The sequence below is a fragment of the Lepidochelys kempii genome, chromosome 1 (assembly GCF_965140285.1).
Source record: "Lepidochelys kempii isolate rLepKem1 chromosome 1, rLepKem1.hap1, whole genome shotgun sequence".
NCBI lineage: Eukaryota > Metazoa > Chordata > Testudines > Cheloniidae > Lepidochelys > Lepidochelys kempii.
The window spans coordinates 137,806,807-137,832,931 of record NC_136380.1 but is presented as its reverse complement, the minus strand read 5'-3'; the positions used below and the strand labels follow the sequence as shown (position 1 = coordinate 137,832,931).

The 26,125-nt window shown below is 44.0% G+C and overlaps 1 protein-coding gene across 1 annotated transcript in view; it reads right to left on the bottom strand.

Annotated features, from left to right (window-relative positions):
- Positions 1-5,313: 5,313 nt before the first annotated feature.
- BMX (BMX non-receptor tyrosine kinase) overlaps positions 5,314-26,125 on the bottom strand; it is a 37,092-nt gene continuing 16,280 nt past the window's right edge. Inside the window, exons 7-18 of the mRNA XM_073327498.1 lie at positions 23,527-23,558; positions 22,101-22,131; positions 21,169-21,223; positions 19,913-19,992; positions 18,539-18,666; positions 18,164-18,238; positions 16,047-16,218; positions 12,281-12,497; positions 10,365-10,429; positions 9,648-9,766; positions 6,234-6,391; positions 5,314-5,388 (exon numbers count right to left, since the gene is read on the bottom strand). Of these exons, the coding sequence (XP_073183599.1) occupies positions 5,314-5,388; positions 6,234-6,391; positions 9,648-9,766; positions 10,365-10,429; positions 12,281-12,497; positions 16,047-16,218; positions 18,164-18,238; positions 18,539-18,666; positions 19,913-19,992; positions 21,169-21,223; positions 22,101-22,131; positions 23,527-23,558 (1,207 nt within the window). The remainder of the gene's footprint in view (positions 5,389-6,233; positions 6,392-9,647; positions 9,767-10,364; positions 10,430-12,280; positions 12,498-16,046; positions 16,219-18,163; positions 18,239-18,538; positions 18,667-19,912; positions 19,993-21,168; positions 21,224-22,100; positions 22,132-23,526; positions 23,559-26,125) is intronic.

The window sequence follows — 26,125 nt, the reverse complement described above, 5'->3', positions numbered from 1 at the left end:
TGCTCCAGATATATCAAGGTCAACACCTTGGAGTCTCTTGCTTACAACATTTATTTCAAACAGTATGTCATGCCACAACACTAAGCCACACAGAAATTTCAAGTTATGTATTTTTCTGGTGATTCCATTTCCCTCTGCCACTGTTCTCCAATGAACAGTTCCTGTCATAGCATTATCCTCCATAATGGCAACTATGGCATCATCTGTCTTCCCAATTTGGTGTTCGATAGGCTTAATCACCTCCACTCAACTTTCCCATCATGTGGCACTCAGTGGTTTCAGTGTCAGAGAGGATGTTCCCAGATGTTACTTCGAAATTTGCCATTTATGAGTTGATGCAGGGAAAAATACATAGATGCTTTGAATTACATTAAAAAATTCAGCAGCCTCACTCGAAGCTGATGCTGCATCACTGGCCACCAAGTTCAATAAATGAGAACTGCATAGGACAAAAAAAGCTCAGGGGTTTAACTCTCAGACCCGTGTCTGCACTTCTCTGTTCTGTCCTCTCATGTTGGCACCATTATCGTAGCCCTGACCTCTTTCATGTCAGCTATCGCAATCCCGTATCTTCCAGCTTTTTAAGAAGCACATTTGTCATACCAGCTCCTGTAGTATCATCAATGTCAATTGTGAAGGGGCAAGGCCAGGTGGCTATAGAAAAGTAGTGGGAGATAGATATATTAGCTCCAGGCTAAACAAATCCCTGGTACCAGGATAAGTTAAATGGCAGCTGCTCCAGGTCAATTAAGACACCTAGGGCCAATTAAAAACTTTCCAGAAGGCAGAGAGAACACTAGGTTGATTGGGACACCTAAGCCAATCAGGGGCTGGCTGAAACTAGTTAAAAGCCTCCTAGCCAGTCAGGTGAGTGTGCATGTCAGGAGCTGTGGGAGGAAGTTGCGCTGTTGGAGAGACTGAGCAGTATACACCATAACAGGCACAAGGAGGGAGGCCCTGAGGTAAGGCTGAAGTGGAGCCTGAGGAAGTGGGGGCTGCTGTGGGGAAATAGCCCAGGGAATTGTATGTGTTATGTTTCTAAAAGGTCAGCTACCATAGCTGATACTCTTACGGTCCCTGGGCTGGAGCCCGGAGTAGAGGGTGGGCCCGGGCTCCCTCCTTTGCCCCCCCACAATTAATCACTGAGACTGGGAGACAACAGAGACTGTGCAAGGGAGGGTAGCTTCTTCTCACCTCCCTCACTGGCTTATGATGAAAATGGCTCAATAGACTGTGACCCTTGTCTCTAGAGAGAGAAGGGTTACATGGAGGGTCACAGTGAGCCTCTGAGGCTAGCGAAATCCGCCAGGAAACACGGGACCCACGGAGACAAAGACAGAGCTTTGTCACACAATAAATTCTAGAAAATGCTTTCTGACAGTCACCATTGCAGGGACATGTTCACTAGGTTCTGTTGTTGTTACAAAACACACCATTAAAGTCATTTGTTCCGTATGGCTGATGTCAGGTGTGCAGTCCAGAATAACAGAATAATATCTTGCTGACTTCAGATGTGCCACAATCTTCTGTTTGACTTTTGTTGCCAGTAACTGTATGATCTCATTTTGAATTGTTTTTCCAAGGTAATGGTGTGTGTACATTTCTTGGGTGGTGACTCTTCTTAGATGCTTCTGGAGTACAGCATCAAACTCAGCCGTCAGCGCCACAATTTGAAAGAAGTTTCCATTGTTTGGCACATACAGTTGATCTGAAGTGCCACACAGTGCTAGGTTTTGGATAGCAAGCATTCTCACAATGGCAATGAGCCTTTTCAAAACATTTTGCCAGTAAAGAGACTCTGATGCAATCTTCTCTTGATGCTGATCATCTATGGTGGCCTTTAACCTTCGTCTCATCTCAAGCTCTTTCCACCTTGGGAATGCTCTCTGGTGATTTGCTGCCTTCTCATGACATGCCAGATTTCTAGCCAGATTTTTCCAGTCCTTTGTTTCTGTTTTCTTTTCCAATGTGGCTGGAACATTAGACCTGAAGAGTTTGCAACAAAAACAGTATGCAGCATTCTGGGTTTTTGAGTACATAAGCCATGGCCTCTCCACTTTGTCACCATTGGGGATTTCACGCCAGTAATGTGTTGGATGGTAACTTCTATTTTCATTGTCTTTGGGGAACATGAAGTTTTTCACTTGCTGTGGCCCATGCAGTACAAGGAAGTCCCTCTGGCTACTGCTCAAGTGGCTCCACAGTCCTGGATCATCTAGTCTTAAGGAACTAAACTCATCAGCAGCTGTTCCTTGCGCCTCCACCACACTCTTCTCTGATCTACACTTTTCTTCAGGAATGTGCATGGTTACATCCATTTGAGATGGAGATATGGATGCTGCAGTAGCTGCCAGGTCACTCTGACTAACTGGAAGATCAGGCATCTCCTCACCACTCACTTCCTCACTGTGGGTGGAAGGCTCACCACGAACATTTGTGTCTATGTATCTCAGGAGAGCTCCTGCCTGCTTAGATAGGAAAGTTTCCTTTGCTTTTCTTTCTTTTTCTGAATGTTGCCCCAGAGGGGCATTTTCTTCTTTCACTCATGACTGCTGTTCTGTGCCAGCAATAGTGGCTCTCAACACTCAGTTGAAGGGGACAAATAAGCAGGCTGGTAGCAGGGCCTGAGTGAGGGAAGATATCAGCATCTTAAGGGTCTAACTGGCTCCTACTACTTCAGTTGACTGCCTCTTCTCCTCAAGTGGGTTCAGGGAAGCAGCAGGAAACAGGAAGCTCCTTGAGAAGCTGGTGTTAAGCAGTCCAGGCTCCTGGGGGTGCTAGAGAGGTACATAAGAGGCTCCTCCTCCTCTCTCTCCCTGCAGCTCCTGCTGCTTTCTGTTATTCCCTCTCACCTTTTCTCCTGCCTGCCTGTTATGTCTCTTGTCCCCTCCTTCCTCCAGCACAGCACTCCACCATCTCTGTGCATCTAGAGCAGAGAGAATACATGTGCACCAGCAGCAGACACAATTTTCTACACTCTGGGTCCTTTTGACAACTGTATGTGTTTTGCATCTTCCCACCCTCCTGTGTAACTTGTTTTATTTTTCACTTGGACCAACAAAGAAATTTTATGCAACAGGAAAACAACCAAGCTTGCAGTGTTCCCTTCATGCTATAATGTCACAAAATGCCATGTAATAATTCAGTCGACAATGCCAAGTAAGAGGTGTGGGCTAAAAATAACAGTCTCAGCATCCATTCATAACTTGCAGCTAAGACAAATGTATTTACTTTAGATTTAAAGTCCAAAATGTCTCATCTAGATGTAGAATGTCTCATTACATGTAGATTCAGGAACAGTCGTTCACGACAAAAGTCTGGTAACCTTGTGCATTGAGATGTGTGATGTTTGCATTCAGCTGTGAATTTACAACATAGTGATACAAAGTCCCAGGATTCTGTTACAGACATTAGCCAAATCAACTTTGCAACGCCCACTTTGGTTTGTCAGACTCAAACAAACAATGCTGCCTCACACAGGTTTGGAGTTTTCCCAAAGCACTAATTAAAGCCTTGTCTGAACATGATCAAGTTCAGAGAGAAGTGGCTACTTTGTCTAGAACCATAAAACTTGATGCTAACAGGAGAAAGACGAAGCATAACATAGGCCAAGGACATATGGAAAACGTTCACAAATGGCTCGTACATGTACTAGGCTTCAAAACTAATCAAGCAATTTTATAAGGCAATCTAAAATGTAACTGAAAACAAGAGAAAGGCCTGTAAGGAAGGATCAGTTAAAACCAACTATTTTCATACGTCTTAAGCAACATTTTCCTTACACTTCCCATTCTGTATTGGACATTAAGGAGAAAAGGGGAAAAAACCTGCTAGAAATACTATGCAGACATTACTGGCCAGTTCCTAATAGGTCAGACAGGAATTTTTGTAAATGAACATAATTTTCTCTAATGTGCCTGTTTACCACTGTACTCCAGGTGCCAAAGCATCCTCTGCATTAGTACTTCAGCCTGACTTTTAAAAATACACAGTTCTGGTATGCATGTTCTTTCTACTCCTTTAAAAACAACGGAAACATGGCAAGACAAACACTGGAGCAGTCGAGTACATATAGTTCAATGTACTCTTCCCCCTGTAGAGCCAAAATAATTACTGTTACAATTACTATGAATCAAACACTAGTCACAATTTTTCAACATGTATATAAAAGAAAATAGGCCAAAATTTGCAAACCTGGGTGCCTAAGGTTAGGCTCCTAAATCTATATTTAAGCACTTACATAGAAGTAGCCAAATGTTCAGAGGTGCTAAGCAATGCCAGCTGCCATTGAAGTCAATGGGAGCTATAGTTGATGAGCACCTTTGACAATTAGGGCCCCTCTAGTTAAGTGTCCAAATATGGATTTAGGAGTCAAATTTCAAGCACTCACGTGTGAAATTTTTTGGTCATGCCATTATATTAATAACATTTCAAATGGTGATGTCTTCGTCAGGTATCTGGTCTTGCAGATCCCATACTGATGTTTCAATAAACCAGTCTGTTTAAGGCTCATGGAATTTTAGACAAGGATAGTTTTGCATTATCAGGGATTAAATAGGGAATAAGAACATATCACTGCCAACAGCAGCCCCATAATTGTATTTCAAATGTCACACAGATCTAGTTTAGAATGAACAATGACTGTCATTAGGGCCCAATCCAATGTGCACTAGTCAATGGAAAGACTCCCATTGACCGCAGGGAAACTGGATCAGGCCCTAGTGACCAAAGTGATGTGCTGTTTCACTGGCAATAGCATTCACAGCATTGAAGTTAACACTAATGCCACTGGAGTTGCAGCCACTTGCACCAGGTATGAATTTGACCCATAATACCAACCTCAGGTTTATATAACAGAAAATACCCTGAGATCTAATATGATAATGGGAAAACCTAGTAAGCTTGTATTGCCCATGTTTACATTTTCCAAATAAAGATTAATAAAATCCTGTTGTGACCTAAAAAAACCCAACACCACAACTAACCTTGAAAGAGTTTACATTATTACTGGATAGTTCTCTGCTTGTGAAGTACTATGGGGGGGGGGGTTCATACTAACAGCATCAGTATTATACTTCTACGCTCTTCTTTCAGACAATACTAAGTCACCACAACATCACAAGAGCTTTCTTCTTTACTCTGTGTCAAAGCACTGCGAATTAAAAGACAATGAAAAACCAATGTAATACTGCTGGAGTCAGCCAAATCTGAAGTCAGTCAGATTTCAGAATTTGCACAAAAATATTAGCTCCCACAAAGTAAACTGGTGATATGCCAACCAATATTCAAAAGCCACATGATGAGGACTTGTCTTCAAGACTTGTCATCTTCTCTGAGTGTCTCAATAATTGATAGGAGTTGATGAAATGTGGGGCGCTTTTCTGGTAGCTATATGAAAACAAAACAACTTATGTGGTTACTTAACACTGAAAATATAACATAGTTACTGTAACATATTCATTTTTCTTAGCTCAAACATGCAGAATTATGGAGAGGTAATGGCATTTATGTGGCAAAGCAATTAATGATTCCAACCACTGTATGCTTTAAATCTTTCTTCTATTGCTATTGTTTTCATTTTTCTTTCTCTTTAAAATTTTTGTTCAAGTAGAACTTATTTTTGTCATGTTTGGCGTGAGTCATATAAAAACTAACAATCACCATTTTATGGTAGCACCAATAATGTGCCAGGCAGTTACTAGACACTCAAGAAGGGACATATCACTGTTTAAAGACAGATAAACAGAGGCAGGAAGAAGAACAATAAATTGGGAATTTTTTTGTTCTCTAGGCGGCATGGCAGCATTGATCTTTAAGAGAAACTTAAATATGGATACAGAATGATCAGTGTTTGACCTACAAACCTTGACAGTGCTCTAACATTTAGAATTTCAGGCATAGAGACGTTATGATGAATCACTCAAATTCTAAATCTGTCATCTAATTTGAGGCATATTTTAAAGTTATCGTCATAAGTGAATGGTACAGCTTCCTTAAAAGGAAAATCAGCTAGTTCTCCTTCATGCTTAATTTTCCACACATTGTCCTCTTATTAATTATGGGCCCTTCCTCTGGTGTACTGTAGTTGAGGGCTTTATGGAAGCTAGTTTCTCTCTACAATCAATGTTCTTTAACAGAAATAGTTTCCTGTATTGCTTTTTTCAGCTGACCATCATGAAGCCCATCAATTGTTTTAGATAACATCTCCAATGCATATGGACCAATGTACATACCTCATGCCAGCAGCAGTACATTAACTGGTATATGGTCTCTGAGGCCAGTTGTGGTCGGTAAAGCCGATATCCCTCAGAAACCTTCTCAATCACTTGAACATTATCATACAGTTCATAGGGTTGCTTTCCCAAAGTGAACACCTCCCACATTAAGATCCCTGCAGAAATTTCCAGGGTTGAAAGACAAGAAATTTAATGAAAAACCATTCCAGATCAAGACACTTAAGCAATACTCATCTATCAGAATGGTAATAACAGATGAAACTTCTAGCAAAAATTATTTTTCTAGCAAATGTATGGGGCTGATTTGTATCCAGGGTATGATGAACGATATTAGTGTTAGTGATGCTGTACTCAATGGCAAAAAACATGCTGTTGTAGTGGTAGGTGAAGTTGAATGATACAGATGTTTGATGGGGTTGTTCAGTGATAATGCCCAAGACATGACTATTTAAGAATTGTCCTATGTCAACTTTACAAAATAATATAGAATAAGTACTATGGGCATTTTGTAGATGATTTTCTCACGTGATTTTACAGATGTTTTTAAGGGACTGGGACATTTAGTCCTTTAGTGTTAGAAGACTTAAATAAGATTCCCAAAGGACTTACAGTGGTTATATATAAGGCTGCGAGTCTGTCACAGAGATCTCGGACATCACGGATTCCGTGACTTTCTGTGACTTCTGACTTCCGCAGCTGCCGGTGCGGCAGACCCCAGGGCTGCCCGAACAGCTGACCCCGGAGCCAGCTGCTGGGGTGGCCCTGGGGCCAGCCGCACCGGCCGCTGCTGGAGGAGCCCCAGGTAGCTGGCCCTGGGGCCGCCAGAGCAGCAGTGGTCACGGAGCAGCAGCGGTCCCAGGGGCCACCCCAGAGACCATCAGAGCAGCAGTCCCCATGGGCCTTGGAGCAGTGGGGGGCAGTCAGCCCCTGCTACCAGAGTAGGGGCTAGTCATCGGCCCCTCCACCCCCCCCCCCCAGAGCATCAGTGTCCTCGGGGCTCCCAGAGCAGTCCGCCCTGGGGCCCCGGGAGCTGCTAAGTTTTAGTTGGAGTATTTATAGTAAAAGTCATGGACAGGTCACAGGGCCGTGAATATTTGTATATTGCCCATGACCTGTCCATGACTTTTACTAAAAAAACCTGTTACTAAATCTTAGTCTTAATTATATACCAGGGGTCGGCAACCTTTCCGAAGTGGTGGGCCGAGTCTTCATTTATTCACTTTCATTTCAGGTTTCGCGTGCCAGTAATACATTTTTAACATTTTTCAGAAGGTCTCTCTCTATATAAGTCTATAGATTATAGAACTAAACTATTGTTGTATGTAAAGTAAACAAGGTTTTCAAAATGTTTAAGAAGCTTCATTTAAAATTAAATTAAAATGCTGATCTTACGCTGCTGGCCCCCTCAACCCTCTGCCAGCCTGGGGTTCCGTTCACCTAGGCCGGCAGCAGGCTGAGCGGGGCCTGTGGCCAGGACCCTGGCTGGCAAGGGGCCGGCAGCCAGAACCCCAGACCAGCAACGGGCTGAGCGGGGCCAGTGGCCGGGACCCCAGACCAACAGTGGGCTGAGCGGGACTGGCGGCCAGGACCCCAGACTGGCAGGGCGCTGAGCGGCTCAGCCTGCTGCCACTCAGCCCGCTGCCGGTCTGGGATCCTGGCCCTGCCCACATAGAGTGGGTACCTACCTTCTCCCTGGTTCTAGCCCATTGTCTTCCTCTCTCCCTGCACTGAGCTGAGGGTGGGAGTGCACTGAGCACAGGGCTGGGGTTGAAGGAGCAGGCTGGGGGTTGGGGTGTAGGGCCTGGCCAAGAGCTAGAATGAGGGAGGGGGCTCAGGGTTGGGGCAGGAGGTTTGAGGGTGGAATGCTTACCTGAGCAGCTCCCATTTGGTGCAAGGGGTGCAGGTGGGAATGTGGGGGTGTGTGTGCAGAAGCTCCCGTTTGGTGCTCAGGGTGGGGGTGGCAATGTGGGGGGTGTAAGAGTCAGGGCATGGGGTGTGGGGGGTGCAGGAGTCAGGGCAGAGGGCTGGGGGCATGTGAGGGGGGTGCAGGAGTTAGGGCATGGGGTGTGGGGGGGCTGGGTATGTGGGGGGGCTGGAGTCAGGGCTGGGGTTGTGGGGGGTGCAGGGGTCAGGGCAGAGGGCTAGGAGTGTGTGAGGGGGGTGCAGGGGTCAAGGCAGAGGGCTGGGGGTGTGGGCTGGGGTCGTGGAGTTGTTCCCAACCCCCTGCCCAGAGCGGCTCACTGCAGGGGGCTGGAGGGGATATGCCCTGATTCCACCCCCCTTCCCCAAGGCCCCGTCCCCACCTCTTCTCCGCCTCCTCCCCGAAGCAGCAATTGTGCTGCCGCTCGGCTTCTCCCCCTCCCACGAAAGGGCCATCAGCTGATCGGCGGCTGGGAGGGAGAGGAGGAGGGGCAGGAACCCAGCACGCTGGGGGAAGAGGCAGGAGCTTGCCTGCCCTGCAGCAGTAGCCGGCAGAACCAAGCTTCTTCACCCTGTCCCCGGGGGGGGGGGGGCGGAGAAGAGCGGGCCAGGGCGGGCAGGAGTTGTAATGGCACTCTGCTGCCTGCCAGGGTCCTGGCCTGGGTTCAGCAGCGGGCTGAGCGGGGCCGGCGGCTGGGACCCGGCAGGCAGCAGCGTGCCATTAAAAATCGGCTTGCGTGCCATCTTTGGCACGCGTGCCATAGGTTGCCAACTCCTGCTGTATAACATAATAGTATAGGGCACATGCAAAACATTTTCAGTATTGCAGTCTTTCTTTTAATGGGATAGGGTGACTAGCTGGAGACAGAGCTGAAAGAAAGAAGAATTTGGAAAAACCTCTCTTCTATCTTGTTCACCACAGCTTAGTGCCAGGTTGCCATGAGAAGATCAGCTGTTTGAGCTCTCCTGGCTGGAAACAGGTTTGCATCATGTTCTAAGTTCTGGCAAGAAGCTAGCATTGCACATGTATCCCGTGATTACACAGTATGGCATGCTCTTCCATGCTACAGGCTAGGCTTGAGATTTTTGAATCTGCTACAACCTTTGAACTAACTGAACAGGTCTTTTAGCTTAGGCACTAGAGGCTGGTGCTTTTAGAGCCAGAGGGCTCAGGTTCGGTCTCTGCTCCAGCGACCCACCCCGGGCATTGGACTACACACATATTGTACAACATACGGGTAGTGGACCAAATTCTAGTCTGTGCACCCACAGAGAAGCCATTAAGATTACATCAGTTTGGTCTATTGTTGTTGCATGGTAATATTAAGCAGAATATACACACTATGCGTAGTAAATACCTATCTTAGACTTTTGCATAGTAGTTGTTAAAGTCTGTCAGTCATTTTTTTGGCTTTTCAAATATGCAGTCAAGTTTGCATTTTTTGAGCTTATTAAGCATCTCCAATATGAAAGGTCAAATCCCATACGTACCAAAGGCCCATACATCCGACTTGCTGCTAAACTTAGTATAATGAAAAACTTCTGGTGCCGACCACTTCACTGGAAACTTAGTTCCTAATGAACTTACATATAGGTCATCCAGAACATACCTGCAAGGGAAGAGCCAGTCTTCAGGCTATGACAAATAGCTAGTGAAATATTGCTTCCTGCTTCTGCCTGGAATGCCCCGCAACAACTCCCCAACAAGCCTGTGAACAAAGCCTGGCCAGAAACCCAGGTCTCCAGAGGTAACCCGATAGAAACACTAACCTCAAGCTACAGAGGTATGTTGCTGCAATCAAGTTATCAAGGGACTCCTTATCATGTCTTTGCTAGAGGGATCAGAAACCCACATGAATCTCTCACAAAGGGGGCATTATAAAAACTCTCTTGCACACAGAGAACATTGTTGAGATTTCTTTGACAAGCATGAAACAGTGATGTGCATACATTACATTTGCCCTCCAACCTTTAGAAATGCCAGGAGTCTGCACCTTCTGTTTCTCGTCTCATTGAAAGCCCCAGAATGGGTTACAATCATTAACTCAATGGGACTAACGAGAACTAGATAGTCCCTATGGTTTAACTTTATTAATAACAGCTCATTCACTGTTGGTTTCATGGCAGCACTGGCTGACTAACACCAATAAACCATTTAGGATTGACATTATTGCACTACAGTGGTTGAAGATTCAATCTGTAGCTTACCTAGCCATCCCAAAGTCAGACACCTTCACAGTAAGATCACTGTCAACCAAGCAGTTCCTAGCAGCCTTTAGTGGGAAAACAAGAAAACAGACTGAGTGACCAAAATCCAAGTGAAATGAGTTTGGTTATTTTCAAACAGTATTTCTTTCCTGCAGAATTCCTTTGTATGGGTCCCTGGGCTAGAACCTGGGTCTGTAGAGCCTGGGACAGTTACAGTCAGGGGGAACTGTGGAGAGTAGGTGCCGCAGGAAGTACCACCTAAGTACGTGCCGCCCTCTGATTGGCCAAGTGCCCCTGTTTAGCCTCAGGGGATGCCCCAGGAAGTTGTCTGGACAACCACACACAGACTTTGGCTTGCTGCAACTCCAGACTTTGCCTTGTCTCCCGATCTCTTATCCAGCCTGACTCTGACCCTGATTCCTGCCCCCTGATTCCAGACTGGTGCTATCTCGACTTCCGCTCTCTGACCCCGGCCTGACTCTGACCCCAACTCTTGCTTACTGAACCTGGCTCTTGTGATTCATGCAACTCCTGCTCAGTGACCACTGTTCCTCACATGCAGACCATGGTGTAAATGTGACTACTAGACCACATTGCCTATGCCCTCATCACGTATATCCATGAAGTTCTTTGATTTAAAAAATGATGCACTATTTTTAATTTGTAACGATAATAATACCTAGCTCTTCTATAGCACTTGTCATCCATAGATCTCAAAGTGCTGTACAAAGGAAATCAGTATCATTATCCCCATTCTACAGATGGGTAAACTGAGGCACAGGGATGGGTGGTCACCCAGCAAACCAGTGGCAGAGCCAAGAATTGAAGGCAAGTCTTCTGGGTCCCAGACCAGTGTTCTAGCCATTAGGTAACACCTCATCAAAAGTTGCTAGTACATCAAAAGCAAGAACAACATGTGTATAATAGGAGAATGCTGACTTGGTTATTTACTATTCATTATAAAGAGAATGGAATATTGAGAGATAATTTAAGCAGTATGAGCAATGAATAGGCCAGAAAAGCACCGATCTGCACAGACTTATTTATGTGAGCATTTACCTAGAGCTATCATCTCTGCCCTGAGGGTTATTAATCCCAGGGATATGGTTCACCTCCTAAAGCCAAGTTCTGCTTTTATTCTTGGCTCTCTATGGGTTGTAACAATCAGTAACAAATTTTCAGAAATTGCCTTTATAACTTGAATTTTGTACTGATAAACTGCTCGGCATCCTGGATTTCGGAGTTGAATGTCCAAACTGGTTAGTTACATGTCCAGTTACTTGATTTGTGTACACAAATAAATAATTGCAAACACTAAAACGAATATTTAAAATGATGGTTGGCGGTGGAGATGTTGGGCTGAGGCTCCTTTGAAAATATAGCTCTCTCTATATTGTAGATTCTCACACATTTTCCAGTGGCTACAGTTAAAACGCACAATGTCATGACTGAGTCTGGAACACGAGTCTCCAGGAGCTAGGGAGAGTTCTCTTTCAGTGATCTCACACCATAACCAATCTGATTCCACCCGACCCTGTCTGCCAGTGTTCTTGCACACACACTCCTGCACAAACGGTGGGCCTAGATACAAGGTCCTGATTCTGCTCTCAGTTACACTAGTGTAAAGGAGAGCTAGATCACTATAAAACCAGGGTGAATAATAGAAGGAACAAGACACAACTGGGTAAAATAATGGCATATTACAACAAAATCTGAACGGTCCAAGTTCTTGACACAGCAGCTGTTCTTATAATAGTAACAAAACACCACTAAACAGAACCTTCTATTCCAGTGGCCTACATGTCCACACTATTACCCTTGTTTTATGCCAGTGTGAGTTACACTGGTATAAAATAGGAGTAACAGAACACAGAATCAGGTTCTAAATCTCCTCCTCCTACCCGGCTAGAGCTTACCAAGTCTCGATGAATGAACTGCTGGCTCTCTAAGAAAGTCATAGCTTCACAAATGCTATAACATATTTCCAGCAGCTGAAAGGGTTGCAGTTCCTTTCCGTGACTCCTCAAGTAGTTAAGCAAGCAGCCGTTAGCCATATATTCTGCCACTATATAGAAGGGATATGTCTCTGTGCAAACCCCATAGAGCTTAACAAGTTTGGGATGATTAAGTTTCCTGAAACAAAAAATTAAGAAATAAATATGTTACTCTATGTTGTGAGCTTTTATTCCTTATCATTACCTTGACATTTGTAAAGTAACTTTTGGAGCAATACAAATAAATAATAATTAATAAGAGTTCTAGCCTAGTTAGTAAAGTTTGGGTTTGATCAATGAAATCTCAGACTTAAAAATTTCCCTTTCAAGCAGAGGTTAATTTCGTTCTCCATGCTAGCATGAAACAATTGCACAAATAATCAGGAATGGTGAAACTGACTATTTTAGGTTCCAGTAGTGCAGACTTCTGAGCCTGTGCACCGCCCCACTGGCACGCACGGAGAAAGCTGAGTTAGTGTATTGGCAACTGAGATTTAAGGATTCCATGCCACAGAATGGACTAGGCCCTTGAAGAGGGAACTAGTCCAGCCCACCTGTGCCTTATTAACAGCCTCTCAATATGGGCCAGACAAAGCGCAGCTGATCTCTATAAAAAGCCGGAGGAAGGCAGGAAACATGAAGGGAAAGCTGTGGCAGAGAGTGAGAAAGACTCCTGCAGGGAAGATCATGCAATCAGGGGAGTTGCTCCAGCTACGAAGGGCTGAGGTTGGCCTGCTGAAGCAGGGAAGATCCTGAGACACTAGGAGAGTTTTGAGACAGTACCTCGGGGAGGATGCGTTGTCCCCAGCTTAAGTCTGGGGAAGCCTCATTTTGAACTTTTTGCTAGTAAAACCAGCCTCCATGGAGGGGTACCACTGAACAAAGAGAAGCCTTTTTTGACTTCTTGAGGAGTCCAAGAGGGGAAACTGAAGCACGGCGTAACAGAGTCATCCCAGGTCACTAGAAGGCATTCAAAAAGTGGCTATGTTCCTACTAAGCGAATGTAGCAAAGTAGAATCAGCTATTATAACCATTTCAGCTAGCCAACTGACAGGAGCACAGCACATTTCCTTATGTTGTGACATACCTGAAATGCCCTGAATAAAACTACTTGCAAACTGGTATCTGACTGCGGAGATTGGGGCGGTTACCTCCCCATTGCCAACGTGAAATATACTGCAGATGCATTCACTGGTCTGATATGTCCCACCTACTCATGCATAGGTCATTCCCACTTGCTTCTGATGACAGAAATAGATAATTCCATACATGCATGTTGAAGGAGGCGTTTCAATAATAAAGTACATGTTTAAATCCCACATGTAGAAGCTCAGCAGTCAGTGAAGCTGAAGAGCAGTATAACACTGGTTACTGGTAACCCCAGCAATCTCTCTACTATTCTGTTGATGCCTCTGTAAATGTGATGCCCTAGGTGGTCACATACTCAGCCTATATCTAAAGTTGCCTGTGGTACTTATGGTTTTATTTTGAGGAGGAACTTCTTTTTCGATGACTTTTTTCGGTAAAAGAAGCAGTGAGAGATAAAAAGGCATCTTTTAAAAAGTTGAAGTCAAATCCTAGTGAGGTAAATAGAAAGGAGCATAAACATTGCCAAATTAAATGTAAAAATGTAATAAGAAAAGCCAAAAAGGAGTTTGAAGAACAGCTAGCCAAAAACTCAAAAGGTAATAACAAAATGTTTTTTAAATACATCAGAAGCAGGAAGCCTGCTAAACAACCAGTGGGCCCCTGGACAATCGAGATAAAAAAGGAGCACTTAAAGACAATAACGTCTTTGCAGATAAACTAAAAGAATTCTTTGCTTCAGTCTTCATGGCTGAGGATGTTAGGGAGATTCCCAAACCTGAGCCGTCTTTTGTAGGTGACAAATCTGAGGAATTGTCACAGATTGAAGTGTCACTAGAGGAGGTTTTGGAATTAATTGAGAAACTTAACAGTAACAAGACACAGGTACCAGATGGCATTCACCCAAGAGTTCTGAAAGAACTTAAATGTGAGATCGCGGAACTATTAACTATGGTTTGTAACCTGTCCCTTAAATCAGCTTCTGTACTCAGTGACTGGAAGATAGCTAATGTAACGCCAATATTTAAGAAGGGCTCTAGAGGTGATCCTGGCAATTACAGATTGGTAAGTCAAACGTCAGTACAGGGCAAATTAGTTGAAACAATAGTAAGAATAAAATTGTCAGACACACAGAAGAACATAAATTGTTGTGCAAAAGTCAACATGGTTTCTGTAAAGGGAGATCATGTCTTACTAATCTATTAGAGTTCTTTGAGGGGGTCAACAAACATGTGGACAAGGGGGAATCTAGTGTACTTAGATTTCCAAAAAGCCTTTGACAAGGTCCCTCACCAAAAGCTCTTACGTAAATTAAGTTGTCATGGGATAAGAGGGAAGATCCTTTCATGGATTGAGAACTGGTTAAAAGACAGGGAACAAAGGGTAGGAATAAATGGTAAATTTTCAGAATGGAGAGGGGTAACTAGTGGTGTTCCCCAAGGGTCAGTCCTAGGACCAATCCTATTCAACTTATTCATAAATGATCTGGAGAAAGGGGTAAACAGTGAGGTGGCAAAGTTTGCAGATGATACTAAAGTGCTCAAGATAGTTAAGACCAAGGCAGACTGTGAAGAACTTCAAAAAGATCTCACACAACTAAGTGATTGGGCAACAAAATGGCAAATGAAATTTAATGTGGATAAATGTAAAGTAATGCAAATTGGAAAAAATAACCCCAGCTATACATACAATATGATGGGGGCTAATTTAGCTCAACTAATCAGGAGAAAGATCTTGGAGTCATCGTGGATAGTTCTCTGAAGACGTCCATGCAGTATACAGTCAAAAAAGCAAACAGGATGTTAGGAATCATTAAAAAAGGGATAGAGAATAAGATGGAGGTATCTTATTGACCTTATATAAATCCATGGTAGGCTCACATCTTGAATACTGCATACAGATGTGGTCCCCTCATCTCAAAAAAGCTATACTGGCATTAGAAAAGGTTCAGAAAAGGGCAACTAAAATGATTAGGGGTTTGGAACAGGTCCCATAGGAGGAGAGATTAAAGAGGCTAGGACTTTTCAGCTTGGAAAAGAGGAGACTAAGGGGAGATATGATCGAGATATATAAAATCATGAGTGGTGTGGAGAAAGTGAATAAGGAAAAGTTATTTACTTGTTCCCATAATATAAGAACTAGGGGCCACCAAATGAAATTAATGGGCAGCAGATTTAAAACAAATAAAAGGAAGTTCTTCTTCACTCAGTGCACAGTCAACTTGTGGAACTCCTTGCCTGAGGAGGTTGTGAAGGCTAGGACTATAACAGGGGTTAAAAGAGAACTGGATAAATTCATGGAGGTTAAGTCCATTAATGGCTATTAGCCAGGATGGGTAAGGAGTGGTGTCCCTAGACTCTGTTTGTTAGAGGGTGGAGATGGATGGCAGGAGAGAGATCACTTGATTGTTACCTGTTAGGTTCACTCCCTCTGGGACACCTGGCATTGACCATTGTCAGTAGACAGGATACTCGGCTGGATGGACCTTTGGTCTGACCCAGTATGGCCATTCTTATGTTCTTATGGCTATTCTATATTACTGAGATGACTTGTGGAAGAGCCTTATTTGCAATGTTATTTCATTAAGCAAAGTGCAGCTTACATCATGGTGTGAGCTTCCTCTATGAATTCATCTTCTGACATTGATCCTTCTTTAATCATCTTAATGGCAACATCGTACTTTCCCTTCCATTTTCCCCACTGCACCACTCCAAACTGGCCACTTCCTAATTCCTTGAGCAGGACGATTTCCTCTCGTTTCAGCTCCCAGATCCCTAGAGGGACAGAAGCAATCCCCTTTAGCTACCAGACTGATATATGCAGTCCTGGGGTCCTAAAGGTGTCCATTTGTTTCTTTTGCAATGCATGAAAGTGTGCCACATGAAGTCTATGGGTTTTGTCTGCAAGTGGCAGCAGAAATGGGTACCCTGCAGCACAACCCCAGAGTGCCATTTGATACCACAGCTGAGGTATGTTAGTTCACAAAATCAGACAAAGTTTGTGTGACTTATGAAGGACTTTTGGGCCAAACAATTGAAGTATCGCCAGGCTGTTTTTCAGTTGGCTTTACAAACAAATGCAATCCCACCACATAATGTGCTAGAACATAATAAGAAAGGGCCAGATTGAGATGGCTGTGGCATGGGTGTGCAGATTGAGGGAGTGCACAAGGAGCCAGTCACTTGACCCCAGAGGGAGTTGTGGAATGTGGTCCCACGGCCTCCCAACATCCACACACATAGCTGCCTTGGGAGTAGGCTGCATGCGCTGGTGGGTGGTGACTACACTAGCATTAAGAATAATGCACCTGTGCACTCCCCATACAAGGGAGGGACTGATCACCAAAGAACAATCCCTCTCTAAACTCTATGTGCTGCAGGGTGGTTCTGCATTACCTCTGACACAGAGGTGGATCTAAGTGACTGCCAACCAGAGAGTTTAAAGCTTCTGCAGCCTTCTATAAGGCCAAGATTGGAAGTAAGGAAAATCATAATGGTTTCTTTTTATTGACAAATTATGGTGGTGTGACAATGTGAGGAATCTATCTGTACAACCTAAGGAATTCTGTGTGAGATTATGAACTCTCTCTCTGTGTCTTTATCAAACTCTATTTGGAATGTGCAGCCCTTTGTCTTCTCTGTTGTCCTTTTACCTCATCTTGGACAGAAATTCCATGGGAGTGACGCAGGACTGGCAATAGAGGGTTGTGAAATCTGGGTGGTCCTCTATTCAAATACAAGTGCCCTAAGCAATAGGCAGCTTCCTACCCAGGAAAAAATAGTCTGTCAGGGGAGAGGTAACCTGGCCACAGAGTCATCTGGTAGGGGTCTGGGATCACCTGTGGAGGCTGATCCAGGAGTCACAGGACAGAAGGACTGGAAGGTTATAAAAGGGTAGGAGCCGTTTTCCTGGGGGTCTTTGGCCATTTTCACCAGCTCAAGCAGAGGGAAGCTGCTGCAGGAGCCTGATGGGGAAGTGGGGACCCCAGCCCACCTGAACTCTGATGTACCCCAAGGGAGAGGTGAGTTAGTAGGGCATTGCATTCGGGGTGTTCAGTGTTTTCTAAATGATCTGTACCCTCTTGTCCTTTCTCTCTTAAGTAAAGAGCAATGGTAGTTTAGAATCTTGTGCAAAATCTGTCTGTGTAAGTTATGTACAACACCTACCACATGTCCCGGAGGGGTTAACCTGTTTACCCAGAGTGCCTACAAGGCTGGAGTTCTGGGAAGGGCTGTGCATAAAAAGGGGGCGGGGGAGGGGGAATTGGGAGGGTCACTCCTGGTTGCAGAGGCTCGGCAGTTGGACCACAAGGTCTCAGCTCTCAGAAGCGAGTGCTAAACAGAGAATCTTCATCCCAAGAGTGTGCCTAGAGCCCCCAAGCCAGGGGAAGTCCCTGGACTCCATTTAGACTCTAGAGCACTGGTTCTCAACCTATTTACCATTGTGGGCCACATATGCAGCTCTCTCTGTGTCATGTAGTCTGCATTCACACAATATATATACTACCTGTATGGCCCTGAGGATGACACATGGGCCGCAGCTGTGTTCTGCGCCCCGCAGATTGGGTACCACTACTCTAGAGGATTAGAGGATTTGAGGATTCAGCATTTGGATTCCCTCACAGCAGTCTGGTGAGTGTCCAGCAGGGGGAGCTCAACCAGTGCTGTGACAGGTGGCAAACAGTGACAATAGTTTTAAAAGGGAAAATCATCTCCATACCATTTCCTAAGGATGATGTCGATGGGACCTTATTTGCTTTTGTAGTCACAGCATGTCGAAGCCTTGTAATCATACCTACAAAGAAAGCCAGTTAATGATCACAATACATGCAGCTCTCTTAAATAATAATAATAAAAATCCTAGGCAACTAACACCCCCCCCCATGAACAAATTCTCAAGATCAACACCTAAAAGGGGGGTAAATTTATTCTTAGTATTTAGACCATTCAGTATAGCAAGAGATTCACCATAAATACTAGAAACCCAACAACCTGAGTCTCTCTAAATCTATCTATGGTAGGAGAAAAACATATGATAGGAGAAAAACACATTCAGAGTCACCAGAAGGGGCAAGGAGAGACAGACGTGGTTTACCTGCTGAGTTATGCTGATGATAGTGAATAAGTTGGGGAACTGAATTAAAACAGTAATTTTCAGCCAGATAATATTTGTTTTCGTAGTTTGTGTGCACATGGTAATGTTTGACAGTTCCATTTTTATCTCTGAAAAATAGCACAAAGTATTCTTTATGTAAGAGCCTTGTTAAGTGGACTCTGTAAAGTCCAAGTCTTATTTAGTTAATTAGACAGGTAGTCACCAGACTCATGATGCACCAGTTACAATTTTGATAATATTTTTTCTTTGCTGCTATCAGCTGTCATTTAGTTAAGGGGACTCTTTGCTTAATAAGTGGTATCTAAATACTTACTCTAGTAAAGGGGCTATGATAAAGTTAATTGGGCCACCCAGAGTATGATGCATCACTCCAGCCCTCCTCCAGAGCATCACTCCAGCCCTCCTTTACTTTCTGTTCTGTGTGTTCCCACTCTATTGTGATGCAGTTGAATAAAGCAGCAAGTTCCCCAGCCTGCAGTCCTGTGAGTGAAGTGTTATTTTTGTTGCACTGAGTGGTCCCTTTACAAAACTACGTGTTACAAATTTTCCATATTTCCGTAGCTTCCAATACGTAGTATTCAAAATGCTGGTCATATTTATAAGGGATATCGGCTGTCCCACTGCAGGACACTAACTGCCTAGGAATAGGAAAAAACTTTTCCCATGAAAATCATAGAACCATAGTGTTAGGGTCATATAGTCTAACTCCCTGCCAAGATACAGGATTTATTGTGTCTAAATGTTATTTAATGCAAACAATGGTGGTGAGGAATCAGGGTATTATATCTTCCTCTGTTGCATCTGGTACTGGCCACCTCTGATTACAGGACATTTGACTAGAAGGACCAGTGGTTTGATCCTCTAAGGCAATTTTTCTGAATATTTACAGTTCCATTTCTAACCACTCCTTCCTTTTTCCTACCTCTCCCAAGCTTGATCTCCCCCCCGCTTCCCCATTTCTCTCTCTGTCTCTCTCTCTCTTCAGTTTCCCCTCTCCTTCCAGCCATTACATTCATCTCCCATACAACATATCCTTGGAGATGCTCCATGTTCAGCTGGCAATGAAATAATAATATATCTACCAGCTCTCCCCTACTCTCTCTCCCCTGCAATGAGCACACCTCTTTGTGGTGCTTTCTGTCACTATAGCACTGGACTCAGCAAAAGGGACAGATGGATTTAGAGGGATAATACTGTTTAAAAGCCTGTTTCCAAACTTGCCCAAAGTTCAGCCCAGATCTGGTGAAGTAACTTTGGTATGGAATGACTCCCCAAATGAAGAAACCCGACTCCCCAAAGGAACAAACCCATGGAGTGGACAATGGAAATGAAGGCAATCCTTTGAATACTCACTCAAGAGCCTTGCTGAATACAGACATGGTGTACTTGCCCACTCGGCTTGAATTTCGAACCATAAAAGAACCTTCTTTCCCCTAATAATAATAATTAAAAAGGAAGGAAAACATCACAAGAAACACCCACTATTGGAGAAATATTTTGTAACTTTGCCTTGATGCATTTCCATAATGCCTTAAACTCACATCAGTTTTCCACTGCCTCAGTATATCTGGGTGACTAAACAGCTAGAGAGATTTTCAGTGCATATTCATTTTTAGGCTATTTTTAATGTGAGCGGCAGCTAAATCCTACTTCTTCCCTCTTTCCCATCCCCCAGTTTGGCACTATAGATTTCTGCTTTTGACGATGGTTTCCCAGGTAGGTGCTGAGATTCTGGTTCCCAATAGGATTTTCCTAGCAGTACATGTAGGAGCGACATTGGTCTTGTGCTGGAATTTGGTTGGTGTGTGGCTGGAACAAGACACTTACAAGTCCAGCTGTAGTCTAAGATTCAATGCTGCAAGATGCTGCAAAACCTCATGTCCCATTCAGATCGATGGGGTTTGGGACTGTTTAGCCCCTGATTGGACCATAGGTGACTAGTCCTTCTACTGGTGCCCCCTTCCTCCTAGAAATACACAGTGATTTGCCAGGATTATACTTCCTTTCTGAACTTCTGGTGCAGGCAGCTGGATGGAAAGTTGGGCCATGGCTCCATTGAGCATGGTGTGAGCTGCAAGTGGCTGAGCACCAATGGGACAGGCAGTACACAAGGAGTGAGTGTCACGGGAGCTCGGAGGTGTAAGAGGTAAGTGTACTAGCGGCTAACATGCCATGTCTCCGATGGAACAGAATATGGCAATGCCATTGTCCAGTCGTTTCCATTTGTACACATCATAGAATCCCCCCACAGTATTCTCTGATTGGCAGTCTGTGCTCCAAAAAGACCAACATTTGAAATAGCAACGTAGAGTATTGTATGTCAGGAATGAAAGCCACTGGCAGAGCTTTGGGGGAGGGCGCTGCCTGCCCTTTGCCTAGTTTAGATTAGTGTCATTACTTAGCCACCTCTAGGGACCTTACATTCACCCACAACCTAATTACTCCTATATCTCCAAACTACATTAATACTTATGTCAGTTTCTGCCACTCTCACTGTAATACTAAAGTTATTTAAAGAACATTCGCACCCTCTAGAGGCGAGGAGCAGCACTGATAACAATAGATTTAGAGAGGGGTTTAAACGCAGTTAATAAAGATATTTCCAGTACCTTCTGTCTCAGCAGTTCCTCTGACTGGGCCCTGGAGATATCACCAGCGTACCAGCTACAACAAGAAATATTGTTTACAGCATGATTTCCGAATAATGGTTTGGCAAAGTAGACCAATGAAAAACCCATACAAGATGCCTCATTTTCAAATTTGCTTTTAAAAAGCTTTCGAATTATCTATCTTGCATAGCCCCCAGTAGTAGCAGCAGCATGTTAAAGAATGGTCCATTTTCAAACACAAAGTTCCTCACCAGTGTTTTTAATAAAATCTCGGATCATTAAAATTAAGCATCTGGGGTGGCCGCTGCCTCTCCACGTTCCCTGTTCAGGGGCTTCGGGTCACTGAATCTATGTAAATAGCCCCACTCCTCTGGCCCTCTTCACCCGGCTCTAATTGGGGCCAGCATGGCACCCTGCTCTGCAGCCTTCAGAGAGTGAGGATACTTTCTTTTTTGGCAACTCTGCCATGGAGAGCCCTGCATGCACCCCCACACTGGGGGGACTTTCAACTGAAAAGCGTAACTTCTACAACGTTCAAACCTCTTTGTGATAGGCAGGCTTTACCTTACATAATATGCTCATGAGCGGCAAGCTCCCAGACGCAGGAGACAGCTACTTCATACATGTTTTCAAGTGACACTCCCCTCAGCCTCATCACAGGGATCAGTCTTTTGTGAGCACCCCCTTTTATCGGGATATCAGACAGGCTTTTCTAAAAGCCTCCCCATCTGCTGCTTTGTTGGGTGAAAACATATTCATTCCATTGGAAGCCTATGGAAGATTATTTATAATAAGGATGATTTGTATCACAGAAGGGTTGAGAGGGGGATAAAGGCTCCACTGTGCTAGGCACTGTGCAGACATCTAATGGAAAGATGGCCCTTGTCCCAAAGAGCTTAAGATTTACACATGAAAACACTCCACATACTCACTCATGCTTAGCAATGCTCTCCTCTTCTTCTGATGAATGGTCACTTCCACTGGAGTTTCTCCTACAAAGATGAAACACCCCATTGAAATCATGATTAAATACGCAGACCTTCCTCAAGTCAAAACCCAAATTAAATGTATTCACACTGAACTAAGGCTAGGCTCAGCCCAAAGTGGATTTTTCCCCCTTTAGGCAAATTTGAGGATATATTTCATTTTCTTTCCATTTCTCTTTTGGTTTGGTGAGGGTGAAAAAAGTACACACTTTCCCATGGTAAAATACTCTAACCTCAGTTTTAGAGCTGCAGCTGAATGTTGCAAATGAACATGTTGCAGGTAGAAAGTCCTTTATAAGTAGTGATGCCTTGGCTAGCTGTGGGAGGAAATTTTAACTTGAGTTTTAAAAATTATCATTTGAAAAATCAGGAGCCTGCTCAGAGGGCATTCACAAGACTTCTGAGCAGAGCCTAAAGCGGCTTCGCCCCCTTTGTGATAATACGTAGTGTGCTGCAAGACTTAAACACTTTCTCGGCTCGTCCTGCTAGGCAGAGGGGCTGAACCTCTCTGCTGCAGTTGTTATGAGGAGATTGTAATTGCCTCATTGAAGCTTACACAGAAATCCTCCAAAACCCCACAAGCTCAAAATCGTCCAATAAATGTTTTTAACATCAGGGACAGAATTAAAATAGCACATGCCAAAACAAGTTACAACATAGCAAATACCTCCCCTCTCCTCTCCCTAACCCCAACAACAAACCAATAATTTAGGATTCTAATTTTTACTGCATTCTACGGCATTCAGGAAATTATAGGAAATTATATGATCACATTTTACAAAAAAGTTGTGGGCCTGATCCAACTCCGCTTACTCAGACAAACCTCTTTACAGTCTATGGGATTACTCAAATGCTCCCTGCAAACACTCAGGCAAGTGCTTAATTTTATGCACAACGTAAGTGTTTGCAAGATCAGGGCCAAAGACACTTAAAAAAATGGGTCTGATCTGGCAGGCTTCATTTAAACAAAATCATGTTACTTTCTATGGGACTACTCACATGCATAATGTTACTTACATATGTAAATGTTTGCAAGGTTGGGGCCTTAATAGTGAAGTGAGAATATGTAGGGTGAAATCCTGGCCCTATTGAAGTCAATGGCAAAACTTCCACTGATATCAGTGGGGCCAGTATTTTACCGATAATTTTTTTCATTAAATATGTATACAGCAAGGAGATAAAGATATAGTCTAGCTGATATCATTCATGACACTTTATGCAGGGTACTCAGAAAGCCATAGAATGATCATAAACCAGTGAAACATTCTGGAAATGTGGCCTGGTCTTTCCTAAAATGGTGAGGTGAAAATTTAAGCACTGTGTGGCTGGATGTTGATTTACCCAGGTTCATCATCATCCCAGGAGATCTCTTTCAGATAGGGACTTGGTGCAAAGCCTTCATTCCTGCAAATTAAACAGTTCATGATTCAGTTATCTTGTATAATTCCGTTTTAAATTTGACCTTTTCAAATAGGAAATGGGATTAAACAAACTCACTCACTAACTTTTTATAGTGTCAGAGAGATTTTCATGTTTAAAATATTTTAAACTAGTCCTGGTGTTTATATGCCACATAGAGGAAGGCATGGGGAATTTTGTTGTTGTAGGAAATTACTTTTTAATACATTAAAATCTGTAACAGCCATTGAAATAACTTCCATCTTAGCGATAGGCTTTCTCAGCAGGAGTGGAGCAGTGGAGCAGGCAGTTTGTAGGTAGGGCTGCTCAATCATGTTTTGATGTACTAATGGCTGCCAGCAGCAGGTTCTCTGATCCAAAAACAATTCCCAGACATCAAAAGTCAATGGCTGTACCAAGCACTCTCTTTCAGGTTCAATTCAGTCAAGCATCTTTATGAAGCAAAGCAGCTCGGGCTGTGAGGAGACCACCTGAGGCACTAGGCAGCATGGCAGGGCAGAGCTAAACTGTGTCAACTGAGGCGGTTTTCTGGTTGGAGACACAGGGCAACCGTATCAGTTGCAAGCTGTGTCTGTTGGAGGGACAGAAAGACAGGACAATAGCAGTGAATGTGACCGTGACTGAAGCAGAGAGACTGGGCATCTTGAGCAGAGAACTCAATGGAGTGGAAGACTTGAAGATTGCTGAGTAAGGGAACTGCCTGCTGTTTGTTTCCTCCTGTGTTAATGGAAAGAGGACAATGTGGGTCATTCGTTTCAGTAAATAAAAGAGATTACACCAAAAATATACCTGACTTGTACTTTCAATTTCTCATCCTAATAGCAACGGCCCTCCAAGGCCCTGACTCCAATTAGTCACACAGGTCAAAGGGAAACACCATGCATAATTCTCTTTCTCTCTCTCTGCTCCTTCCCTTCAGCTCAGGATGCTGTGTTTGAGCTGTGAGAGCCTGGAGCTGATTGCATCAGGTGTATACATACACCACTTAGCCATCAACCAAGCAGTCATGCACTCTGCACTCTGTGCATTAAACTGGGTAGCCCCTCACACATACTAATTTGTTGCTGGCCTTCTGCTTTCTTTGATTCCATGGAACTTTTTACAGTGTGATGAATATCAAGCTGGGTATTGTGTGTTAGAAGCTAATGTTTCTTTATTTGTTTCTTTATTTATTTACAAATTGTACTTGAATCAATGAGTTATTAGTCGACCAGCCAAAACTCCACTCAGTCCAAACTCTCTTCAGTCTGTCTGGGACCTCTCTCAGCTGAACATAGGTATTGCTCCCAGCTGGAGATTAATGAGAAAATACCTTCCTTTAATTTGCTGAAGGAGGTTCCTCCCTTTGTGGACCACAAGGGAAATAACCAAGAAAATCTATAGAAAGGGGTCCCCAGTCATTGCAGTAAAACATTAAGGGCTTGTCTACATGGGGGTTTTAATCCAGACCAAATCAAGTTAATGTGGTTTGAAAACACTTGTGTACACATGACGCAACCAATCACTGTGTATTAATCCCACATCTATCAGGTGTTCTGGAGTTGTCCTGTCCAGTGGACTAGGTTCACTTCAAATTGTATTAGTTTGGTCTTTTGTTTGTGTGCATGCAGTTGCTGTGCACCACTTCTTGTATGCTTCCACTGGCAATCCCATAGTGCTTTGCAGGTTGACCATTACTGACCTGTCTGTTTACTTGTGTGCACACCCTGCCCTGGGATCAAGTTTACAGGATGTCCCTTCCCCCTTTTAAAAGCTGGTGCAGAGCTAGATTTTGCTATTTGCTCCTGGATCCCAGTGTATCATTCTGGTGATACCACTGCGATAGGGCTCCAGAAGCCCACATCATGCCTTGTGCAGCCCCTCAGATCTCAGCTGAGACCCTGGATCTCATCATCATCTAGGGGAGCAGCTTTGGTTCAGGAAGCTCTTTGCGGCCAGCTACAGGAATGAGCAGTTTTTTGTGGACACTGCAAAGCAGATGTCTGTGAGGAGCCATGAGTGGGTTGCCACCCAGTGCTGGATAGAGCAAGCAGCTCAGGAGAAAATACATTGAAATGAGGGATAAAAGGAGACAATCTGGCAGGGGACATGTGACCTGTCCATTTTTTGATGAACTGGACAGGCTTCTACATGATTATAGTATGACCCTTCCCAGGCACTATTTGGAGGCTGCTGCCTGTGTTCTGCCCTCCACCCACGATGACTGGCTCAACCAGTTGGAAAATGAGAAGGTGGATGCCGGAGAGGAGCTGCCCTGGAAAACCAGGATCTTTTTGGGACTAAGAATGCTGACGATGGCCAGCTGGAAAGCCCGCCCCAATCCTGACCTGCTACAATGGACCCTGATTCCTGCCTTGTCTTGTCGGAGCCAGAGTCCCAGCCAGAAAACCAGGCTGCGACCGAAGAATCAGATCCCTTGGAGGGAACTTCAGCAGGTTGGAAACCTGTCCTTTCAATTTATTATTATTGTTGGCAGATGTGAATTAGAACCCTCCTGCTCCCTACCCCCTTTTGCTATTTCAAAATGGCACATATCCTGACCCTCTGTGCCC